Genomic DNA, 24,146 nt, shown 5'->3' on the forward strand with positions numbered 1-24,146 from the left:
TGAACATCAAAGCAAGATAAACATTAGGAATACAAGCAAGTATGTTGGTCCTGCTTATTAAGAGTCCTGTTATGCAGCATACACAGAAGCAAATCACGGTGTAATACTGTTCAATGAACAATCAAAAAAATATTAACTATTATGTGATCTTCCATTAAGTGAAGAGACAGCTAGAGTTTTAAACAGGATGACAATCAAGTAACGTCAAACTAGGTCTTCAAGTACCAACGTAACAGCAAAGCACAGGCCTGTCTCAAACTTATTTTTAGATAAATTACCTTCTTTTGTGACACTGAGCATTATGCATATATACTCATAGTATGTAAGGCCATGAAAAAAACCCATCAGCACACTCCAGCCAGATAAGGAAACAAAGATTTATTAGAAACTGGTAGTTTTATAGAGCTAAAAAGGTAAACATATGTTTAAGAGACCAAGAGTACACAATTGACCATAGTCATTATAAAGGCACATAATAAAAACCAAATTTGAAAGACCCCATCTTTTCAACATTTGAAAACATCATTACCATGATTTTCCATACTCATAATAGCACTTGCACACTAGAAACAAGATGGACCAAATCTAGAAGACAGACACTGCTGAGGTCATCTTCACATCACACACAGTACATTTGCTCATTGGTCACAGTCAAACAAAATGGATTGGGAACTGATCTCACAAATCCCACAAAGATACAAGAACGCTGGCAAAACCAAGAAATATTCAGGTCACAAAGGCATTGTACACATGGATGATTTGGATAGAATGACCTTTTGTTTTGTTTTTAGAAAAGTGCAAAGTCCAAGTTTCCCCTAAGGGGAAGGCTGAAAGACACTGCTAAAGCTGCCATTTTCTGAAATCTGATAAAACAACATTTTATAATACAAATTTTTCTGGAGTTGTTATATATCAGTTTATGGAGAATAAACACCAGCCATGGAAGTGCTAAACACAGATCAATACCTGATTGCTGTTTGGAAAATCTGGCCCAAATAGCATGTGGAACAAGGGAGGTTCAGGCAGTTAGTTATGCTTGCTTGCTTATTTGGTTGTTTAATTACAAAAAAAGGGGGAGTGGAGGGGATCCCTTAATCACCTTACAGGAACAAAGTTCTTCCTTCAGTAATCCAATTTCACGGATGTGGTCTAAGGGCAGTTGCTTTTAGAAGGTCAAGGTAAATATAATCTTGAATTTACAAAGATTAAGACACCACACACAGCAGAAAGCAGAAAAAGTGTAACAAATGAGTTTGGCAATAATTGGTACTCTGTTTTCAGTGTTCAGGCCTGAAGACAACTGAAATGTGCCCATCCCCACCCCCAAAGGAAGTACATAGAAAAACCTACTGCTCTGCACTGAGCAAGTGCTGCTTTGTTTTTTAAGGAGCTGTTTCTCAAGCAATAACAAGTTCTCTGTGTGTGCTTTGCTTGCTTCATTAACATCAATCTGATGGGCACCTGAGATCAGCAGCCCCATTTGGTCACTTGGACAAAATGCCTCAGTATTTCACTACCTGAATTTCACACACAGCCAGCACAGAAGATTGTGAGAGAAAAAGGATTTCTCTTGCATGACAAACCTGTAAAACCTTTACATAATAATGCAATCCTCTAGTGGCTAAAAGCACATAACAGACAGTAGCCCTCTGAGCAAGGGAAAGAATGGATAGTCCAAAATGAGAAGGATTTCTCTCCCCACGGCAGCTATGATTAGCTCCACTATGGGCTGTACTACAATCATTATCAACTTAATACTGGATCTTCTACTCCATTTTCAAATGGAGACTTGCACTTGTATGGAATGGATCTAGTAACTGAACTTTTCCTGCTCCTGTATATTCTGATCCTATAAAACGTGCAGCTGTAACCCAAAGCTTGTCACGGTTAACGGTGCTAACATTTACAAGTGCAATGAAAAGCAGGTCCAGCAAAGCAAACTATGAAAATCACTGATTGTATTATAAAAATACCGTGTAAATCCATTTGAGGTATTCTGATACCACGGAACAGCCGTTTCTCAGGCTCTTATTCTTTAAATGAAAACATTTAAAAAAACCCAAAAAAGGTTCACCTGAAGATAAAGGTGATGGGATATATTTTAATGTTTTACTCCGTCCTCATCTGCATCTAAGATGCGGTTTCTTACAAACTTAACATTAAATCTTCAAAAATAGCAATCGTAACTGCTTACTTCTAGGCATGCAAAATTTTGCCTGTGAATTGCTTAAGTATAGGCAGCATGACAAAACAAAAAGTCACTTTCACATATTCAGTATCAAGGCAGTATAAACTTCTCCTACCTTTGGTTTGATCCAAGCCAAATACACATTTAAAGAAGACAAATACAAAAAAAAAAAGCCAGTAAGTAAAATACATACAATTTCTTGAAAACATAAACAAACTGCTGATTTAAAGATAGTTTCTTGATTCTTTTTTTTTTTTTTAAACTCAGTGACATTTAAAGTGCAATATAGGTATCTGTTTAGAAATGGTGAACTAAGATTTAATAAAGTTTCTTCTCACTTCAGGGCAAAAGTAGAAGTTGCAGCATCTCTCCACAAAGATCCGTCTCTATTGTGAGAGCAGATTACTTGAGAAATCATTTTTGTTCTGGTGTTTCCAGCAACATTAGAAGCATCTCACCTTTTTTCCTTCATTTCATGCTATTCCCAAATTCTGCTTCATTTTTTCATATACAACATAGCTGATGCTGACGGCTGGAAGCACTTTCATAAAATTAGGGGCTATGCCCCTATAAAGTCCTCGGATTCCCTCTGTAGCAACAATTCTTTGAAATAGACTGACCATGTTTAGTTGTGGAGCTCCTTCCACAGAGGCTAGAACAAAAAGATAATGTGTTATACAACAGTTCTAGTAATATTAACATTCTTCAGCAAGTATCAAACACCTGGGTAGTGAGCCTACTACCACCTCTAGGGCCACTGATTAGAAGTTGAGTCCTCACAGAGGGGGACATCAATCCTAGACATCTGAGAGATATCCACATGTCTACATACCACTGAAAAGCATTATCCACCTACATTCCTTTGGAAATTTCGGCTCCTACCCTTAAGTCTGTGCACAAATATATCTAGCAAAGACTCAGCTTTGAAACTCTCTTTATGACACATCCTCCAGAGCAAACATTGTTGTCTACCTTCACAGGATGCTGCAAGTCTCTTCTTAAATTTTACAAGATCAAATCAAAGCATTCTAGATTTTAGAAAAGTGTTCCCAGACTATGACAGGAGCTCTATGCCTGGTAGCGTCTTGTATGGCACATGGCGCTCAGAGAACACAGAGCACCAGTGTCTGAAATGTTACATTTGGATCAAGTATGACGAACAACAATGCTGGGGGTAACAGGGAGAAGGGACCAATGTTAAGAAGGATTTGCCAGATAAGGCCTTGATTTTCCAGGTTAGGTTTTCTTTCTCCTATGTCTCTGCTACAGCTATTCCAAATGATGCAATTTTGATGCAACCACACAGAAACATTTTCAGTACAACAGCACTCACCTTGAGCCTGCATGCGTGTTCTGATGAGAGCAAGAGGGTAACTGGCTAACTGCCCACATGTGCTGGAAACAGTACCACATCCCAACAGTACAAAAACACCTGGGTTAGCAGAGCTTGACGCATAGTGTTCTAACCACGTACTCTTTAAGAGCTGCCAAGGTATAAATTTAAATAATAAGGCAAGAGATCTGCATTCAAGAAAGTAAACAAATAGATCTTTACTGATCACGAAACTTAGGGGATCAATCCTGAGAAGCACCAATCTTGCTACACCAATCCTACATGATTACTTTTAACGCGCACAAGTGAAAACACCTTAGAACACAGGCGAGGACTTTACCCAGACTACAGTAGTTAGTGACTAGAAGAGAAATGCTTAAAAGTTGCAGGAGCAGGACAAGTGCCCACATTCTAGACCTGTTAATACTTTGGACGAGGAGAGGAGAAACACAACTCAGTATCCCACAGGGTGCAACAAAAACTTGCACAGCTCTGCACATCACCCCATGCAGAAGCAAGGATGCAAACGGTAGAAAAGAGCTTCCATTCTGCTTTGAAAGCATTTGCTCAAGCAATTCTGCTGGTTACTGCTATAGTAGGAAAAAAAAACTTTTTGCAGCTGAGTTACTTAACATGCTTTGAAGCAACACCTAGTATGTAAGGTAGATAAAACATTTTAGTTGTTGCTGATGGGTGCAAAAGGTGTCAGTTCCTCTTGAAGGGAAAGACAATGGTGTTTCAGACTCCTGAGACCAACTATATGTCAGCCACAAAGAATTCTGATGACATGCACAAATACACAAGGAATTCAGATTACTATAATCCAATTAAAAATGAGACAAAATGGCAAAAAAAAAAAATGTATTAAGTATCCTAAATAGGTAACATAATATGAATATCATTTCAGGTTTTTAAGGCACACATTTGCTATAGAATAGGTATGTTGAAGTCCAACAGGCTTAGTTGAGTATGCAAGCATGTTGCATTGCCAAGGTCTAAATAATCCTGCCTCATGAGTAGATTTCCTGTTGGGTACGGTTGCACGTAAGGGTCCATCGGCAAAGGCACTCTTCCAAAAAGGGTAAAGAGAAAACCCTGCAGTCTAGAAAGACTAGTGGAAATTCATTTGTCTATTTTAAATTGAAGACAACAGAAATACCACAAGCATATTACAAATCTAACTAATGATAAAGTATTCTAAAGAATATTTACCCTTTCCATAAATTAACTAATGAAAGCTACATGCATTCAGTAATCAAAACTCACCTCATAAACAGCAAGGTCAATGCCAGCATAAGGAATTATACCCAGAATATTAGGAATATAGCCTTTGTAGAAGGCCTTTACACCTTCTCTTTTCAAGATCTTCTTAGCACAGTCAAACATCCCAGAATATTGCCCTGTTTTACCCACAGCCAATCTTGTCTTTAAAACCTAAAAATGAAAAAAGCAGTTAACTTAACTACATATGTATTTATTAACGTTTTTTATAAACACAGGAAAACACAGTATCTCTCTGCTCATGCAATTGTCTAGAACTGCTTTGCATTTTGGTACTTCAAATCTCCTTTGTGATGACTACTGTTGAGGCTTTGTTAGCGATAGGCTTCTTCAGACTTTATCCTTAGTGCAGAGCAGCACACATACTACCATACATCAGCTTACAAATTATTAGCCTTTTTGAATTTCATTTTAGCTTTCTTTCCTTGATTCAAACAGGCATATTTTTTCTATCAACTTGAAGGCAACAGTGTGAGCAATATTTAATAGAAGCATTAGCTGAAGAACAAGTGAAAGCATTAACATACTAGCAGATCACATTTCAGATCTGGGAAAAGCAAAGCAGATTAAGAAAACAGGCTTTCAAAAAGCACAACACAGAGGTGGTTGAAAGGTATAAGGTTTGTGCCTCAACTGAAACACAACATCTGATTAATAATGGAGATAAGCCTATACAGCATCTTAGGACAAAAACTAAAAATAACAACAGAATCCAAAAGAAGCTACAAACGAAATTTCCTGAGCAGGAATATGGCCTACTTTAAAGCCTCCTAAAACTGTAGCTTCCTCAGGAGTTTCCTGGCACTTTGCTTTTCTCTTTTACTTAGAAATGCCCTAAACCACCCACCAATTCTAGAATAGTATTGTACCTTTGTTAGGAAGATTGAGCATCTTATTGCAGAATAGTTCACCTGTCTCCATTGATTTGTGTAATCCAGATGATCTACATAACATTTCAGTTATTCTGTAACTTAACCCATCTCTGTACTCAGGCTAGCTGTGATTCAGCAGCTCTAACAGCAAGGATGCTATTTAAAAAGAGATTATTACTGTCAGCAATGAAACCAGCTAAATTCTATTCCTGTTGACAGCCCTCCCAATGCAAAAGGTATTTAAGTTACATTTTCCATTTCTTCCAAATCTGAATATTAGTACTGGTTTAATCCCAGAGCAAATATATATTCCAGCTATTCACACAAGAAAAACTTTCTGGAGAACCAGCAGTAAAGGAAGTTCATCCTACTTCTATCATAGAATCATAAAATAGTTAGGGTTGGAAATGACCTCAAGATCATCTAGTTCCAACCCCATTAAAAAAAAAAAAACAACAAAAAAAAAACCCCATCAGGATACTACATAGCTACCCTAGAGCAGTGAACATATTAAGATTAGTTAAATTGCAACATGTGTAGTACCGCATTCGTGTACTACAGGAAAAGAGCAGTTAATCCACTCAGCCTCAAATGTAGCCATCATATTCCTCTTCCACACTGATCTAATCAGACCCAGCTCACAGTCATAGTGCAGCATAACTTCATCAGTTCAGAAACACACAAGACCATTCCTTGCTTACATACAGTGCAAAGATTAATGCCCAATTTAGAAAACACTTGAACATGCACTGAATTTTAAATGCATTCTTGGATGACTTTTTTCCCTGAGCTAAGGCTTTACTTAAACCTTGCCTTAGACAATATTATACAGCCAAATATATAGAAAAATGGCAAATATCAAATAGAACACAGTACATTGTAAAATGCCTGGCACTGAAATTCTAAAAGGAAGTTCAAAGTGAAAATAAATTAGGATCTAAGAAAACAGAGCAATTCCTACAATATTTTCAAGAGCAAAATAGGTTTTATCCTGGAAATGAACCATACATTTGGCAAAGTCTCCAATGGAAGCAGATTTTCTATTACTTACCTCCATGGGATATATAGAAGTTTGTGCTGTTGCTCCAGCCAAAGAACCAGATACAAATCTTTCAACAGTGCCTAACTTTCCATCGTCCTTAGTAAGTATCCTCTTATACTGTAGTTAAAACACATAAAATAAACATCACATGGTTTTTTAAGAGAGGCAAGAGTTACTAGAAGAGGTAGTAGTACAGTACAAAATGTCTTTTCAAGCTTTACTTCCTTTTTCATGTATTTACAGTTATGTTTACTAACCAAATTTAGTGCTATGCTTACTGCAACTCTGCGGACAAAGATTCTCAAGAACAGAGTAAATACTCCAGACTGCAAAAATCCCCTACATTAAACTCCTCTGCCACACACAGTACTTGTCAGGTATTCCAAACAGCCAACACAAGGGTACCCAAAAATGGCTTCTAGATAACAAAGTGGAACCCGACTCCCTTGCAGATCCAGTTCTCTAATCAAAGAATTAAAAGATGAACTAGCACATTCACAGAGACAGAGTCATACATACCATGTCATCAAAGACAGAGACACCACCATGCAAGAAAGCCCCACGAGCCCCCAAAAAGCAGAGCAAGAGTAAGGAATAATGTGCTCAAGGTTACTCCAAGGCATCAAAAGCTACTGTTGTCTTGCAATATACCAAAGTTTACTTGATGTTTCATTGCTTTTATTTCACAGTTGTACAGAGATGTTCAATATGTTCATTTTGTCTTACCTGATGCACTAGCAAGCCCCACAGAAAAAAAAATAAAGCTCCTTTAACTACAACAGAATGGGAGTTCATTTTCCAAAGGAGGATTAGACCTTAACATGATGCTTAAAGCTGATTCAGAGGTAAATATAACTCTGAAATCCAGGATGAAGGCATCTTACATAGCACCACTATATCTGACTCAAAAAGAATCCTGTATAAATTCAGCTAGCATAATGTGCTAAATTTTTGGTTGCTGTCACTTCAAAGCAACAAACTAGATATTACTGCACTACTACACATAAAGCTATGCAGCCTGTAGAACATCTTAAAATGTATGACAGACACCACTCATAATAGAATAGCAAAATCTGCCTAATATCCAATATTCTATTAACAAAATAGACTGTTTTAAAATGTGAAAGTCATTCTAAAGTTCCTTTGACAAAATCCACAACCATGCTAAGAACTCCTATATAATATAGGAGGGCAAATAATGAACAGTGAGAGTGATATAATGTTATTTTCATTCCTGATTGATCATCCTACCTGTTCATAAGCCCAGAACTTAATAGCTGTTTCAGGAGCTATTTTCACAACATTTACACCATTTCCCCTCCAGAGGGATCGGACACCACCTTCTTTCAACATTTGCTTAAAACCGCTGGCTATATTCATTTTGTTTGATTTTGAACCATGAACCTAAAAATAAAAACCACAAAGTCATCGTAAAGAACACTGCTCTGATTAGATTGCAAAACTCATCAGTCAAGTATTACATTGCTTAAATATATCAACTAGCAAAAACACAACCACTACTGAAAAAAAACATCTGAGTGGCACAAGTTTTATAATATTTGATTACAATTTTGTTAATTATGACTATAGAAAATAATTTTTATGAACAAAATACGGAAATTGTCAAAACATAACCAGACTTACAGAATTTAGATATTGTATTTGGCCATCAGTTTTCCACAACAGCTCTCTAAAAACTGAGGTGATACTGGAAACTAAAAAGTTCTTGAACATTGCACCTACCTGCATCATCACTTTAAGGCGATCTAGTGGTGCTGTGCCTGTTCGAGAGACAGCACCAGCCACTCCTCCAGCCAACAGCTGTTTCCACCACTGTCCAGTCTTTTTCTCTTCCTCCGTGAACTCATCTGGAACAGTCAAACTATCTCCTATATCCAACACCTATTAGAATCCAAAGCAAAGATGTACAAATAACTTGCTCATTCCATCATCTCAATTCTACTAAGAGCTCTAATTCCAAATTACCCTACCACCTGAGAACATGTAAATAAAATGCTAGTGAAAAATAAAAATATCTCTTTAGTGTACATTCTATAATTAACTTCCTATGGATTGCCATTACTATTCAATGAATAGCAGCTTTTAGTGATTTCTACATAGATACTGAGCAATATCACCAGAGACCCACCATTTCAAAGACCGCACCATCATCATTAAAAATTATGTTGAATTCCCGCCTTGAGCGTGGCCCAAACGACATTCTCTCATGATCAGTAGTCCTTCATAGTCAGCACTAAAGCTCAAATCCTTATATGCTGCCCATAACCTTTCACCAGACAACCTTCTAGGATTAGTTTAGTAATCTCCTAAGGATGCTAACAAGAGATTTCTCTCTCACGGTAATTTATTCACACATATGTGGGATCTTACCACCACCACCACCATTTTAAAGTAGCCTTTTTATAGGTGATGTATTGGAATATTCTATTTCCGGTAACTGCTGTATATTACCACACAAAACTACAAGTTGGAGTAATGCTTTATACATTATTTTGTCCTCAGTTACACTGAAAGACACAAGATGACTTTTTTCAACTATAAAAGTCTGCAATTTGATCAAAGAACACTACTGTAGGCTTTAGCAATAAAGCTGTCCAAGACATAGGACTATGGAATCTCACATACCACTTAAACATAGTATCTGCTCTTCATGTATTTATAACCATGATATATGAGGAAAAAATACACTGTAGACAATGCAAAACCAGCATTATGCATACATTAAACATTTAAATAAGCAAGAATGTTTTCATAACTGATAAGTAGCTGACCAGAAAGCATGTTAACTGATAAACTTTTTTAACAACTGTTGATTTTAACTGTAGACAACACATTCCTAACTTATGTTGCATTCCCTATCTGTTAAGTAGGCAGAACACTGTCTTGATCATCTAGAACACAAGAAATGCAGGATACAGATTATAGATACAGCCACTGGACAAGCAGGATAAGCACTACTATTCTGGGTAATGAACATAGTATAATTGGAAAATTCTTTCATCTTTCTGACATTTATGGTTTCCAGGTAAGGTGTCATCAGTTGCTCAACTACATGGAAACATCAAAAGGTCAATCAGAACTCTTACAATATGAAATCAGTGTTCTTAGAGAAATTATGCATATCTACCTGGGGTTAAACCTTGCATCTACCAAACCCCAAACACAATTAAGAAAAAAAGCTAAATTTTAGGGTGTTTATAACAGAAAAGCTACATCCAGCAATTCATAATAATTCTATCCCAATGCAGCCATCTGCTTGGGAAATCTGACAGCAACTAAAGTTTTACAATAAAAACAGAATTGGAAGAGCTGTCAATGCCAGCCAGGCGTGCGAGGTGTCACATCTGCTCTTATCTGAAACACCAGCTGTGCTGCCATAGAGCTGGATTCTGCTTGCTGAGATAACTGGGTCATCATCTGACTGCAACACAGGAAGATCACACGAGACTTCTAAAATTGTTTCTTAGGAGTGACTAATAACATTCCATAATTTTAAAAAACCCAAACTCTTATGTTAAATAGTATTAATATGAAACATTTTATTAAAGCAAAGGTGGTTTTTTTCCACAAAGTAAACTGGGACTAGGACTATTTGATCTCATAGCAGCACTTCAACTGTTTTCAGCAGCAAACAGGCAGCTAAATCCCTTCTGGAGAGCATTTCTGAACTGAGGCTGCAGCATGAAACGCTCAAAGCTTTCAGATGTCATGAACTGTTTTTTTTATTACAGAAATGCTGACTAATCCCTGAAGATAAAAATGGTCTCACTCATATTCAAAGGAATCTGTCTACCTAACTTCATGGATTACTCCAATAATTCCTCAGCAAACAGGATTACTATTGGTTTACTTACCTTATTATTTGTTCTAAAAAGTCTGTCACTGAGGTGGAAAGAGCCGTTCAGTAGAAACTGAAAAAACTTTATCTGCTCAGTGGATAACCTGTTGCTGTATATTTTGTCATTCTTAAATGAAATTCTGTAGCACAAGAGTGTGAGAACATGTGCACAGATAATCACCACTGACACCAGTGATTTTAAGATAGTAATAATGTTACTATAGAAATACAACTACTGAACTTATTTCAACATAATAAACAGTTAAAATGTTTCTATTATTTGTTTCAACACATCAAAAGCACTGAACATAAGAATGTATTGTAATGTGAAAAGAAAATTATTTAATATTGTAATTATGATCTTCCTGTGGAATATCTGCAAAGGAAAAAAAAGATTCCTTCCTAAAAATTACTGACCATTACTGGCAAGGTTTAGATGAAATCCTTTGTTCAAAAGAACCTCATGTGACACTATCGTGCTTGTAAATGAGAGCATGAAGTCAAAAGGAAATCAAAACAATCTTAAATACAGGTATGCTTGAAATTTAACAACTGTGAAGTTGTTATACTCAATATCGCAAATTAACACAGCAGAGATGAACTTTGGAGCTGCGCTAAGTTAAAAGGAAAGTTGAACTTACAGTGGAATGTTTCCAGTATCGAATTATTTCCTCAATGTCTGTAGCTGGGTTAAACATAAAATGATCTCTCCACTCATTCCAGTCTACTGTCATCGTCCCATCAGCATCAATACTAGAAAGAAATTGAACAGAACTGTATAAGGAAATAGTGACACGGATGGAGTTTCATTGCCTTCCTCCCAATCCCTTTTTTTCATTTAATACTGGCCATCACATCAGTGACAACTGACTGTAAATTCCATATGGAGACTTCAAGGCTGAATCTGCCATGGCCTTCCCATACCATGCTTGACTTATCCAAATGCATCTGGCACATTCCATTGAAAAACATATTATAGCACTTTGTTCTATCAACAGCATTTACAGGCAAATGAGGTAACATCCTTCGCACAGAACCAGATGCTCAAATAGCAACTAAACTTACTATCACCAAGAACACACGGAGTATATAAGGATTTCTGTGAAGGCACCACTGAAGGTACCAACGTTTTTCAAAATTACAATTCCATTTACCCTGTTCTTTGGATTATAATAATTAACAGCATAAAGCTTCACATAATTCAAAAAATAATAATTCCTGACCTTTGCAGGATCTTTTCTGCCTGTTTTTCTGAAATGTTTATACCCAATATCTTGAGAGACTGGACAACTTCTGATGCTTCAATTTTCCCTTGAAACATTAAAAGAAAGATGATACATGTTTAAAACATGGAACTTAATACACTTTGCAGCTTGGTGCCCACTAAGTTCTATTGTAACACCTACACAATAGCAAAGATCATTTAAAATCAATTTAAACACAAATTATATATTTTGATTGTCTGGTACAAGGACTGAGTGAAGAGAAGTACAGTAAAATCATGCAAACAAATGAGATGCAAACATCCATTTAGTTAAAAAGTATTTTATCTTTCACAGATACTTAGAAACTTCCTTAAGAGTTCCTCCATCTGGGGAATAAAGAGCCCCAGAGGAACGGACCTGGAAGATAACAAAAAGAAAAGAAAAAAATACTATAATTATTTACTATTTCAAGCTATAGTAAATTTTTACTATGATAATTTTAAGGAAAAGTAGTAGGGGTTCCATATTCACAAATTTTTGTCTCCAGTTTAGACAAAGAACATAAATGAAGATAACTTTCAATTCACAGCTTCTTCAAACAACGTTTGAACAAATAAATCAAGACATACCATCATTGTTTTTGTCCAGGCTCTTGAATGCCAGTTTCATCTTCTTCTCATGATCTTTAAGATACTGCATAAATTCTTCAAAATCCAGCTGTCCATCCTGGTTGGTATCTCCAGCTTTAAAAATTTTCTGTTGAGAGAAAACTCAACATTTGACTTTTCCAAGTTACAGCAGGTCACAAAGCAACAGCAGCATGACACAGCCCTAGTTTTAAGGAAAACTTCATATTGGTCACTTTGGGATTCAAACCAGGAGAACACATAAGCATACCCTTCAGAGCTATATTTTGGTTTTGGAGTTTTACACACTCAGTATTTTCACGAATAATGATTTCTTAAATCTGTCTTTGCTGCTGAGTGCTTTCTCTTTTATTTACATAGCTTTTCTACTGAAAGGGTTTTTAAAGTTTCTTACAAGCGCTGGCAAGTTATACCTACAAGTATCAAATAAGTTGCGGAGGATGAGGTGAGAGATAGGACAAAATCATGAAAGAGAACAACTCTAATCCTGTGACTTTCCTGGTTACACATGAAATTTGTCAATATGCCAGTAAAATAAATAAAATAAAATAATAAAATAAATAAAAAATAGTGGTCTATTAATTGAGAATTCTAAAGATAAAAATAAAGATAGCAATTAATTATTTAACTGCTGACCAGGAAAAATAGAAAGATCTTGCCTCCAACCACCCAGAGTCTAAGAAGGCAGGGCTTTCTACTTCAGACTGAAGCCCTGACAAAAACATAAAACAAACAAGCAACAACAGACTTGGCAAACTTAGCGCTTGCAAACAAACAGAAGCACAGTAATCTTCCATTTTTGTATGTGTTTTCTAATAATTGTCCCACAGGTAAGAAACATATGCAGAATTAACCATGAGTTAAATGCATGGTATACAATCGCCAGCACTGAAACACAGCCTAAGCGTAGACGCTTCCATCAGCAAAGGGCCAGAATACCATCTTCGTGTGTGAAAACATAGTTCTTAATGAAGAGAAATTACAACAGCCCCCTCCAAGCATCAGCCTGTAACTGCTGAGCCTTGTCTCCAAAGGCAAAGCCCTGAGAAGAATGAGGCTCAGGCTAACAAGCTCTGCAGGATTTATGAGCTTGGGCTTCACACCACAGCAAGGGCTGCAGAGAACACAGTGGGGTGGAGGAGAGGCAAGGCCCACAGCTCACTGCTTTCACCCACTCTTGCACTTCCACAGCACTGCTGTTCCCTCTGGCAGGATGAGCAGGAAGCAGGCTGGGAAATCCACCCCAAAACCCTGCTCCAGAACACAAGATTTAAGGGGAACTTAGAATCATAGAATAGTCAGGGTTGGAAAGGACTTTAAGATCATCAAGCTCCAAACCCCCTGCCATGGGCAGGGACACCTCACACTAAACCATGTCACCCAAGGCTCTGTCCAACCTTATGCCTCATCTCTTGATTTGAGCATCATTCCCCATGGTTTCCCTCGAAGTGTGAAATCCTACAGGAGCAGCACTTTGTGCAAGATGGACAGAAGACCAAACTGATAGCACAATATCTTCATTAACTTGCAGTAAGTTTCAGAGTACTTCAGGGTACATCTAAAGCATATGCCAAAAATTCTCCCAATTTTCTATTCTGCAGACTGCGCTGTGCAACCGTAGTTTCTCAATCAACTAATGCAACAAGATTTGCATGGCTGTTCTAATCTGCAAAATCTGGTTTTAATCATTTTGTTTACTCCATTATAAATAGTATAAATCCTCAAAAGACCGAAGTCCAGAAAGTTCTAGCCTACAGAAATAAAGCATAAAGGAAGTTGAGAACTTGAGAACTCTGGAGCATTTGCTGCAGGTGTCTGAAAAAAACTTGAAAAGATTTTATTACATTTATGTTGCCTCCTTTATCCTTCCTATCCCACCACAGAAAGAAATGTATTTTAATGTTTAATCTCAAAAAAAAAAAAAACCCACCCAAATTCCTAAGATTGTCATAGATTTCTCAATGGAAGGGAAGAAGTCAATATGGCATGACACAGTGCAATAAGGAAATTATTTACCTCCTATAATACAGCAAGTTATGCACAATAAAACTGACTCAAGTTACCATATACTCAGAGAAAAGTGTTTGGTATCATCTTAGAAAAATAGTATTCTTAGTATACTCGCAAATTCAGCTTGACTGTAATATCTATTTCAAATACCTATTTCAAACCCTTACCAATATGGTTAAGGCTGTGCAGAATTTCCCATTATGAAAAAAAAAGAGTTTATACTTACTGAAGTCTATGGATGCATTGCTGACCATGACCTTGTAACAAGATATTAAGAAAGGTCCCCCCTCAAAGACACTGCAGTCTCATCGTATCTTGTACTCCACGCATGGCATCTCATACTGCAGGATCTGAGCATCCTGCTAGTCTCCCACAAGCTACTGAGAGGAGGTAATTTGCATATCAGTCATACACACACTGAGTGAATTTTAATCACCATTAACTGCTACTATTCCCTACTGCTATCTGAACTACACAAACAAGAATGTAGAACAATGGAAGAGTTGTTCTGGCTCACAGATATGACAAAACTTGAACTAAATTACAGTTACAAAACCTCCACTGCTGAGGATGATGTGACCCCAAGAAAACAGAAATTCCTAGGAGGTTTAGAGCACTGGCAATTAAAGTGTGTGAAGGGGACACTTTCCATTTCATCTGCAAAATAAACAGATTTTATATTGCAACAGCTAGAAAAGGATAAGCACAAACATACTCTCCATTCCCTACTTTTGTTTTTACAGTTATTTTCCAGACTTCACACCAGCCTCAGCCACTCCCAGTGCAGTAGAACAGAAGCTACAGTGAACAAAATTGTATGCTTTCGTTGAGCAGCCGCATGCATTTTTCTCACATTACAAATCTAAAAGTTCATAGGAACAAAAGCGCCTTGTGTCTAGGAAATGCACTAATCATGCAGGTGTTAAAGTTTCAAGATTAAAACCAGTAATTTGTGAGTTTGTGTAACAAAGAGAACACTGAAAGGAGCTTGCCTTCCACTGGCAGGGCAGAAATTCCCGCATGGAGGGTGGCATACTCCACGGGCATAGCCAGCAGGAAGAACACGTACTTGATTCTGTGGGAAGCCTGGCACAATCCCAGGCATAAACTGCCCATTCACAACATCAAATAATAATTGAGGTTGGAAGGAACCTCTGGAGGCCATCAACCAAAACCCCAGCTAAAAGCACAACCAATTAGATCAGGTTGTGCAGGACCACATCCAATTAGTCTTGGACATCTCCAAGGATGAAGATTCCACAGCCTCCTCAGGCAACCTGTTTCACTCACCCTCACTTCAGACCAACAGGGAACCCAACTCTGCTGTTCTGCTACCAGATTTTGCATAGTTACAACCACTTGTCACTGAGCCACTTCCTGGTTCACCAACTTCTCTGATGGAGAACTGGGTGCACTTTAAAACAGGCATGCTTACAACAATGGAGCAGGAACCAAACCAGATGCTAATCCTCGTTTGGAAGTCCTGGGAAACAATGTTCAGTGTGCCTGCCACATTAAACCTGCCATTTCTTGTTCCTGACTTACTGTGGGATCACTTCACCTTTATGTAAGCCCAGCCCCAAGAGAAAAATGTTTCTTTTTCAGGGTATGCCATTTCTTCTCTTATTATATAAACTTTAACCCCAAGCAATAAAGATAATTCACTAGATAAAATTAAATGGTGACCACATAAAGACTTGCTGACAGAAGACGACTTAGATGATCTTTCCTTTTAATGCCTTTACATATACTGACTACAATGCTCCAGTGGTGACCTATTTGGTCATGACATTGCTGCCTTGGTTTTTTAGCTCCCCACCCCCCTTTTTTCTTTTCCATTCTACTACTTCAGGTTTTTTCCTGCTGTAGGTTTTGTTAATACAGTTGCTTTCCAAGTCCTGCACAGTGAGGCAACACCAATGTGAAAGGCCACAAGGAGACCGAAACACTGAGTTTTATTTTTTTATTTCTGAATTATACAAAGCATGTTGAACTCCTGCTCCTCCAGAAAACCTCTGTATTTGGTGTGGAAACACAAGCCACAGCACAGTAAAGTTACAGACAGGCTTTATACACACCTAAAAATCCCGGTGCTAAGTGGCCTAATGAATTATTACATTACTCTGTGACAAAGTTATAAACTTTAGCACATTCATAGTTACAGTGTAAAGACAGAGAATGCAAAACACTGCAAATATTAATGACTTAATGTAGACTTTTTTTCTTAGATTCACAGTTTAATTTTGATATTACTTAATACCATTATTCGCGTATTGTGCATAAGGCTTCACATTCTGGTTACAAAACTGAATTGGGCATGAAAAGTGGGACTGCTCAGTCCAAAAGATTACCAATCATTATTCATTAGCTTGTTACTTCAGCTAATTAATTCAACGTAAAGAATATCTAAAAGGAAGTGATCCACTAAGAAGTTACTGGGTGTTTCTAGCTTTCTATCATGCCATCTACAAGACAAGTAAAAAAGACACTTAATGATACATAACCCATGCAATTAGCAATTCACTGTTTGCAATCTATGACTAGAGTTCCAAAGGACACAACTACAAATACTGCATAGAAGAAACAGAAGCATCAAAGTAAGAACAGCATCGTGTCTTTGGACATTCAAAATTTCACATTTTCTTTTAAAATTTCACATTTTCTTACAAAACCAATCATGATATTCCCTTCCCATCTTCTCCCCTTTTTCTATTCTTTCCCTCTTCACCTCCAAAGTAATTAGTGCCAGTCACTCATATAGTTCTGCTTTCTACAATTTTAAGTTATTAGACTGTAATCTTATTGGGAGCCAAATCAAGCCACAGCTCAACTATATGCAACACTTGTCTCTTTTACAAAATGCATACCCTACAATAGTAAAAACTCATGTTGTCCTTTTCCTATCTGTATCTGCCAAGACCTCACAAATTATGACACAGAACGATAACATAAAAATCAGTAGTAGTAAAGTTACTAAAGTCGGTCTTGTCAAACAGCATCAGTTGGGAGATAAATCCAGCATAAAGGGAAAGGGCCTGAGGATGTGTCCACAAAGCATTATACCCCAATGAGTCCACATAACACAGTAACAAACTAGAATGCCACTTAACCTCCAGAAATCCAACACAACACTTCTTTTTGAGCAGTTTGAGTAATCTGCACTGCCTCCAAACACCTCCCAACTTCAATGCTGTTCAAACGCCACATTCATATTTGTTTCCTTACCTCCCAAAAGATACTAGCTAATACATAAGCAGGCTCTTTAAACCTGTCACACACGGACATTAATAGAGTCCCCCACTCCAGTACAGGAGACTTGCACCCCTGGCAGTAGCAGAGATGTTGCTATCAGCTGCAGAGCTTCACCTTCCTGTTCTTTGTCCTGAGCACCAAACTTCCCTGCAACAGGAAAGCACTAACAGCCATCTTCGCACTGGTCCATTTCAGGTAAAGAATCTCTATAAAAAGAGCCTAAAAAGGAAGAGAAGCAAGTTGTAATATGTTCCCCAATATGCCCTGCAGAAGCTGCTCCCTCAGGACCTGGATAAACTCTTAACTCATAGCTATGAATTAGATTCCAAGAATCTGAAATGGCATTAATGGGAGATGCAAACTATCCCTTGCACTTTCACTCAACATTCCTTGCAAGTTACACTGGTATTTTGACTTTGAACATACTTGGTAGACTGAGTTTTTCCATTAAATAAGATTGTTTTGCTGCAGAGACATCCCCACCTTACAGTCATCTCAAAAGGTTTACCAGTTTACCTTGTTTATTTACCTGGAACACACTGCTGCCTCAAGACAGGGATTTAGCAAAGCATTTCAACATGCACTTAGGAGATCTTCCAGAGATGGGAGTTCCCATATTTGGTGCCTGGAATTCTTGCACTTTGCAGCAACAAGAGGAACAATTAATCATTCACTGTACCCTGTCACTGTTCAGGAAAAAACCTATCAAGTTAGCATTATAAAAATTTATTTTATCTCCTTGGATGCTTAAAGTGTTATGAAAACAAACTCACGTTCACCTTGCTCTTTCATATGGAGACTCGGAGACTACAGCACAGATCAGTTAAAAGCTTCTGAAGCTGTACACGTTGAAATGAAACGACAACTTACATGTTTGCTTACAATGTTAGTCAAGATACACTACTGAAAACTTTTCTGGTATTTCACAATTAAGTCCCTATAATCAGACATAATCGTAAGCCCTATTACAACCTGAAAAACAAAGTTTACAGGAACTAAGTGGTTCATATGAGGTGACATCTGCTTTGGTAAAAAGTTGAGAACGACCATCTACTCTAAATCTGTAGTACCAGTTTTTGGCATATCATTAAGGCGAGAGAAAGCTTCATTTCACATTAGAGAATTACACATAGACATGAAAGTGGTGAAGCTTGTAGGACTGTGAAACTGCGTATCACGTATGATAATAATTTCTAAAAGTAGATATCATGTAATTCGAAATGCCGACGTTTCTTATAAGAATCTGTCAAATTAACTAGTGTTTTTAGAGCTGCAACATAAAGAAAATGCTTCAGTTAACTTGGTCTACTAGCCTTCTAATCTTGCCATATAGAGGAAGTTCCCAAAAGTACGAAAAGCCCAGAAGTCTTAATAAAAAATGCTGGAGAAATACTCAATGACACATTTAGCTTAGTTACTAAACAAGTATGTGCTTTCTGGGCTAAGAGGAGCTATGACAAGTTCAAACTCTGAAGCATGACCTAGCTGTACTTTTTAGAGGCCACAGAATAGCACCAAAGGAAACAATGATCACATAGCCTTATCCTCACCCATCCTCTCACACAGAGACACAGCACTGTAAAGCAGCACTGCGCGGCCTGCCTCACTGATGGAACTCTGAATTTTCAGCAACACACTTCAAGTGTTCTGAGTATTTTTATACTTTGTTGAAATTAAATCTTCATAAACACAGTCAATTACTCTAAACATACCATATTCTGATTGCTGAGAATTTAGTCTTCTTGTTCCTACTACACAGAAGTGTCTCATCACACTCTTTATCTAAAGAAGCCTTAATGTAGCCAAAGATTTATGTCAAAACCTGACAGTCAGTCCAAATAAGATCATTACACTGTTTCCAGAATGTAGCTATTCATTTCAGTAACGTCTTTCTACTCCTAGCTCCAGGACTCAATGTAAAAATAGCACCACAATTTGAATGCTTGGCTGCTCGTACCCTACGCTGAAGCTTGAAACAAGGGGTTCGCCTCCTACAGTTTTACTGTAAGGATTGACTGCAACAGAAGGAAAGGGTGAACAAAAATAGTACTTCGTATAACCATTCACACCATGTACGGCACTCCTGCCTAAGAGGCTCACAGCATTCTGTAGACAGAGGATGAGATCATTTGAGATCTGATCCCAGCATCTATTTTGTGTCTCTACTGGACAACTCCACTAAGCAAAGTGACTGTACAATAGCTTTTAATACTGCTTGTAGAGCACCATTTGATACTGCCACAACACTGAATTCCTTCTGTATCTGTCTTGACATACTATGTCAGGAATCTCTCGTGAAGCTTTGCAAAGCTCCCCATTCCTGGCAGGTAATATACTACATTATAAAAGAGGAGTCATCTGGCAGCCTCTAAGCAGCATACATTTCAGATTTTCCAGTGGTTTACTTTTGTCTGTCAGGTACTGACAGAAGGCAGTTCAAGTAGAACACAAATTCAGGGGCTCATGTCATGTTGTGCTACAATGTCTTGCTATGGGGAAAAATTATTCTTCCTTAGAGGGACATGCAACCTACCTCCAAAGCTTCCCACATGGTTTTGCATCAGTTCCCATATCTACAATGTTTCTTCACTTAAGAGGATTTTATCATACATTAAACATCAATAAAATTGCCCAGACAACTATGAAAGGTAAAATAAAAAGAGCATAACAGTAGTCTATTACTCAAATGGATAGCAGCTTTGCATCTTTTAAAGACATGCATATTCCTTCCAGAGGACTTAGATTTCAAGAGAAGAAGAAAGTAATACTTGTAGCACAAGCACTGACTTATACCATGAAGATGACGACTTAGGGTGAACCAATTGACTTAGCAGTGAAACACAGCAACACCCACATGGTCCTTTACCTGGGGTTATAATCAGGAAGCAGCTGTGCTCCTAGAAGTACAGTGACCAACATTCCATGCAAATGAAGCCAGCCCTGAAACAGTACTTTTGTAAATGTAACCCAGACCTGCATTTAGAACAGAACAATATCACAAAGCCTGAGACCCCAACCCAACTGTGAGGCACTGAAGCCTACTCAGCTTTAGGATACCTCAAGGCCTGCCCATCCCATAGTGCCACGAAGCTGGCAGGGCTGAGCAGTTCAGTGGCTAATGCTTTGCCATGTTGTTCAATAGTCCCTCATCTCATTTACTTACTCATTTGTCGTTAGTAATTATAAGACTACTTCTGCCTCTCCAAACACAAATATGATGATGCAGTATCTGACTTCATTAATAAAATACCTGTTCACCAAGTACTGAAAAGGCATTTTACTGAACTTATCATCACTTCACAGCTTGAAGCAAAGTAAGAGGGAGAAGACAAGTTCCAGCTGCAAGAAAGTACAGGTAGCAGATTAGCTACATAAAGACAGGAAAGAAGCTGGAGTAAAGTCTTACTGAGTATCTCTTATAACAAGTCTAGTTATTAGTAGCCCAGTTTCTAGTTCACACTGTGTGCACCATTAACTTTAAAATAGTGAGCATATAGAAGTTTCAGTGTACTCCAACAATTCTTCCATCCCCTCAAACATGCAACATGACTCATGGCTTATTCTGTTTACTCTGTGTTTCTTAAGCAACTAAGGCAGACAGTTCCTGCTGTCCATTACATCCAAGTAAGTCTAGGTTATCTTTGTTAATTTCATGCATTTCACTTCCAGTTTATCCTGCGGCAACTAAGAATTTGACAGATATTCAGATGTCCACTATTAATGAAGCATCACACTGATCTTGAGAAAGAACTTGGAAATTCAATTCTAAGTTGCTCAAAACTTAATTCAATTCTAAGTTGCTCAAAACTAAGCAGCCCACTACTTGTATCCCAGGGCTCTCCAAATTATGTGGGAAGACCACTTTTTTAAATGCCAGAAAATCAACTGATCAACTGGTCACCAGGTCCCCTGTTGTTCAATTTAAGTAAAACCCCAAAATCCTTACAGTCAAACTGGTAGAACAGTGTTTCAACAACATGTATACAACATGCAACTGAAGTTCACAACTAGCATGCTCTTAATATTGCAACTTCCATGGATAAGCAAACAGAACTGTCCCTCCTTTACACCAAAAACTGAGAACACAAAATATAATTCTTGTAAAGATAATTTTTACCAGAAGCAGTAATGAAATGAAAGTATATTTTCATCTATACTCGGCATCATCCAACTAAAGAGGCCTGCTGCATACTTTTCCATTAGGTATATGAGACAGAGAATTAAATACCAAGTAAAAGTAAAACAGACACAAAATAACGAGACCATGGAGGAAAACTGGCAGTGTGTCCCACAATTAGTATAAGGTCACTGAAACTGAATTATTGACATAACACTGCAGTCAAAACTTAAGTTCACTTTCCTGAACCTCTTTCAGAAAATATGCAACAGGCAGTACAGGGACAGCATTGGAATGCCACCTAACCATTCTTTACACTGAAATAAAGACCAGCATTGTTACGGTAATAGCTGTAGCACAGGTCTCAGCTGTACCTGTACAGCCTACGTGAACCTATGCATGCCTTCTTGGTGCAGACTTGCCTTACCACTCAAATACTTACGCCTATAGAGTTGTGCATTTACTGATTTTATATTCATCTCTCTGGGGATTACTGAAAACAACAGGTCAGATTGGCTAGTATAACTTGGCACTGCACTGGAATGCTTGATGACTCAATTTTACTGACTTTTGAGGTCACAACATTGATACAGGGAACAAAGGAATGTAATAGTCCAACCCAATCACAGCAGAATCCACACCACAGTGTGTGCTGTTTGTTTTGTGGTCTGACAACCACTGTTACAAGTCTACATTATTAAACAGAAATTATCCAACACAGCCCTTGCCAAGTAGAATCATTTCCATGCCCGAGTGCTGATGGCGACCTACCATCAATAACTAGTCGTGATATTAGAGCCTACCGTTATACAGATTTACTAACCTGCTGCACAAAGCTAGTCTTAATTTATTCTGACCTAGATTATGCAAAGGTAGAATGTCAGACAAACGATGTAAACTACAATCCTTTATCATGCTGGAGGAGGAATATTCTATCAAACATCGTGCTATAAAGAATCAAAGGAAGTCAGAAGTCAACACACGGTGAATAAAGACGGCAAGAGAACCGCCGACAGCAGCACTGTTAACAGCCTTCGCACTCGGGATCCTTCACTTCAGCCCCGAGGCGTGCCTGCACAACGCATTCCTGCAGCAGGCACGGCGTCCCCGGGAAGGGAAAAGCAGGCCCGAGGCCGACTTCACTCAGGAGTAACCCTAAGCCCCCGGACGCGGCTCCCAGTCTGGAGCAGCCCCCGACGCACCGCCCAGGCTCCGGGATCATCGCGGCGAGCATCGGCAGGGCAGCGCCCCATTCCTCAGGGGTTGGGCGGCGGGTGGGCCGCGCCTTACCCTCCCCATGGCTGCAGGGTGCCGGGGGGAGACCGCTCGACAGCGGCTGCTCCTCTGGAAAGCAGCGCCGGGGGGAAGTGGATGAATACCGGGGAAGTCCCGCCGCTGCGCCCCCGGCCCGCTCTTACCTCTTCCGCCTCTTTTCCCAGGGGGATGCCCATGGCCCGGAGGCCTGTCTGCAGCTCGGCGATATCCACCCTCCCATCTTCGTTGAGGTCTAGCTTCCTGAAGAGGTTGGCGTACCGGGAGTCGCCATCCCTGTTCCCGTCGCAGGCGGCCGCCGGCAAGACGAAACCTCGTATGAGCTGGAACATGGCAAGGCCGTGCGGTCTGGCGGCGGGACGCTCGCCCCTTCCTCCCCGCGGGCTAGGCGCGGCAGGAGGCACCGCCTGTGCCACCGCTGCCGCCACCGCCCGCGGCTGGCGGAGCAGGAACCGTCCCAGCCCCGCCTCGGCGGCGCGGGGAGGAGCGACCTACGGCACTGCCCGCTCTCCCTCCCCCCCGCGCCGCTGAGCGGGAAACGGAAAACGAGCAACGGGAAACAAGCACCGAGCCGCTAAGGGAGGACGGCGCGTTGTAGCTCCTCACGCTCGCCTCGGCTTTTCTTCCCGCACCGACACAGTCATATCCCGCAAACGTTTACCATACAAGTAGGGAAATACCAACAAGCTGCAAAATACCTAATTTAGGTACTTTGGTTCATGCTAGTGACAATGGTTGAGGTCTGGGTTGAAGCTCTATGAAGAGGCCCGAGTTTAGGAGCAGTCTGAAAGAGCTTGGCTTGCTTGACTTAACAGAACAAAGACCAGAAGAGGAAACTTCTAGTGTTTGTTTTCTGTTCATAATTGCTTCATAAATAAATAAGTAGAGTGACTGTGAAAGGGCACAGCTGGTACAAGAACAAATGGACAGAAAATGTCAGCAAGCAAGCTCTCCATGAGAGAGATGCAGTGAAAACGAGCTGCTGAGTAGAGTCTTGCTTTCCTACTGCACATTCAGTCAGTACACAACCATGGAAAGTGCTTTTCAGCTTTATAGCAGGAGCTTAGT

The 24,146-nt window shown here is 39.0% G+C and overlaps 1 protein-coding gene across 2 annotated transcripts; it reads right to left on the reverse strand.

Moving 5' to 3' along the window:
- Positions 1-358: 358 nt before the first annotated feature.
- SLC25A24 (solute carrier family 25 member 24) lies at positions 359-23,534 on the reverse strand. 2 transcript variants are annotated; one of them, XM_080622915.1, is made up of 10 exons: positions 23,225-23,534; positions 12,410-12,536; positions 11,799-11,886; positions 11,217-11,328; positions 8,460-8,618; positions 7,968-8,120; positions 6,726-6,833; positions 4,788-4,955; positions 3,522-3,672; positions 359-2,840 (listed from the first exon to the last, which is right to left on the reverse strand). In XM_080622915.1, exons 1-10 carry the CDS (start codon positions 23,408-23,410, stop codon positions 2,662-2,664), a joined length of 1,431 nt encoding a protein of 476 aa, XP_080479041.1. In that variant the 5' UTR covers positions 23,411-23,534; the 3' UTR covers positions 359-2,661. The 2 variants fall into 2 exon arrangements, with proteins under 2 accessions (XP_080479041.1, XP_080479042.1); XM_080622916.1 differs by lacking the exon at positions 23,225-23,534 and adding an exon at positions 14,664-14,798.
- Positions 23,535-24,146: the final 612 nt, after the last annotated feature.

Source organism: Psittacula echo, assembly GCF_963264785.1.
Source record: "Psittacula echo genome assembly, chromosome: 7".
Classification (NCBI taxonomy): Eukaryota; Metazoa; Chordata; class Aves; order Psittaciformes; family Psittacidae; genus Psittacula; species Psittacula echo.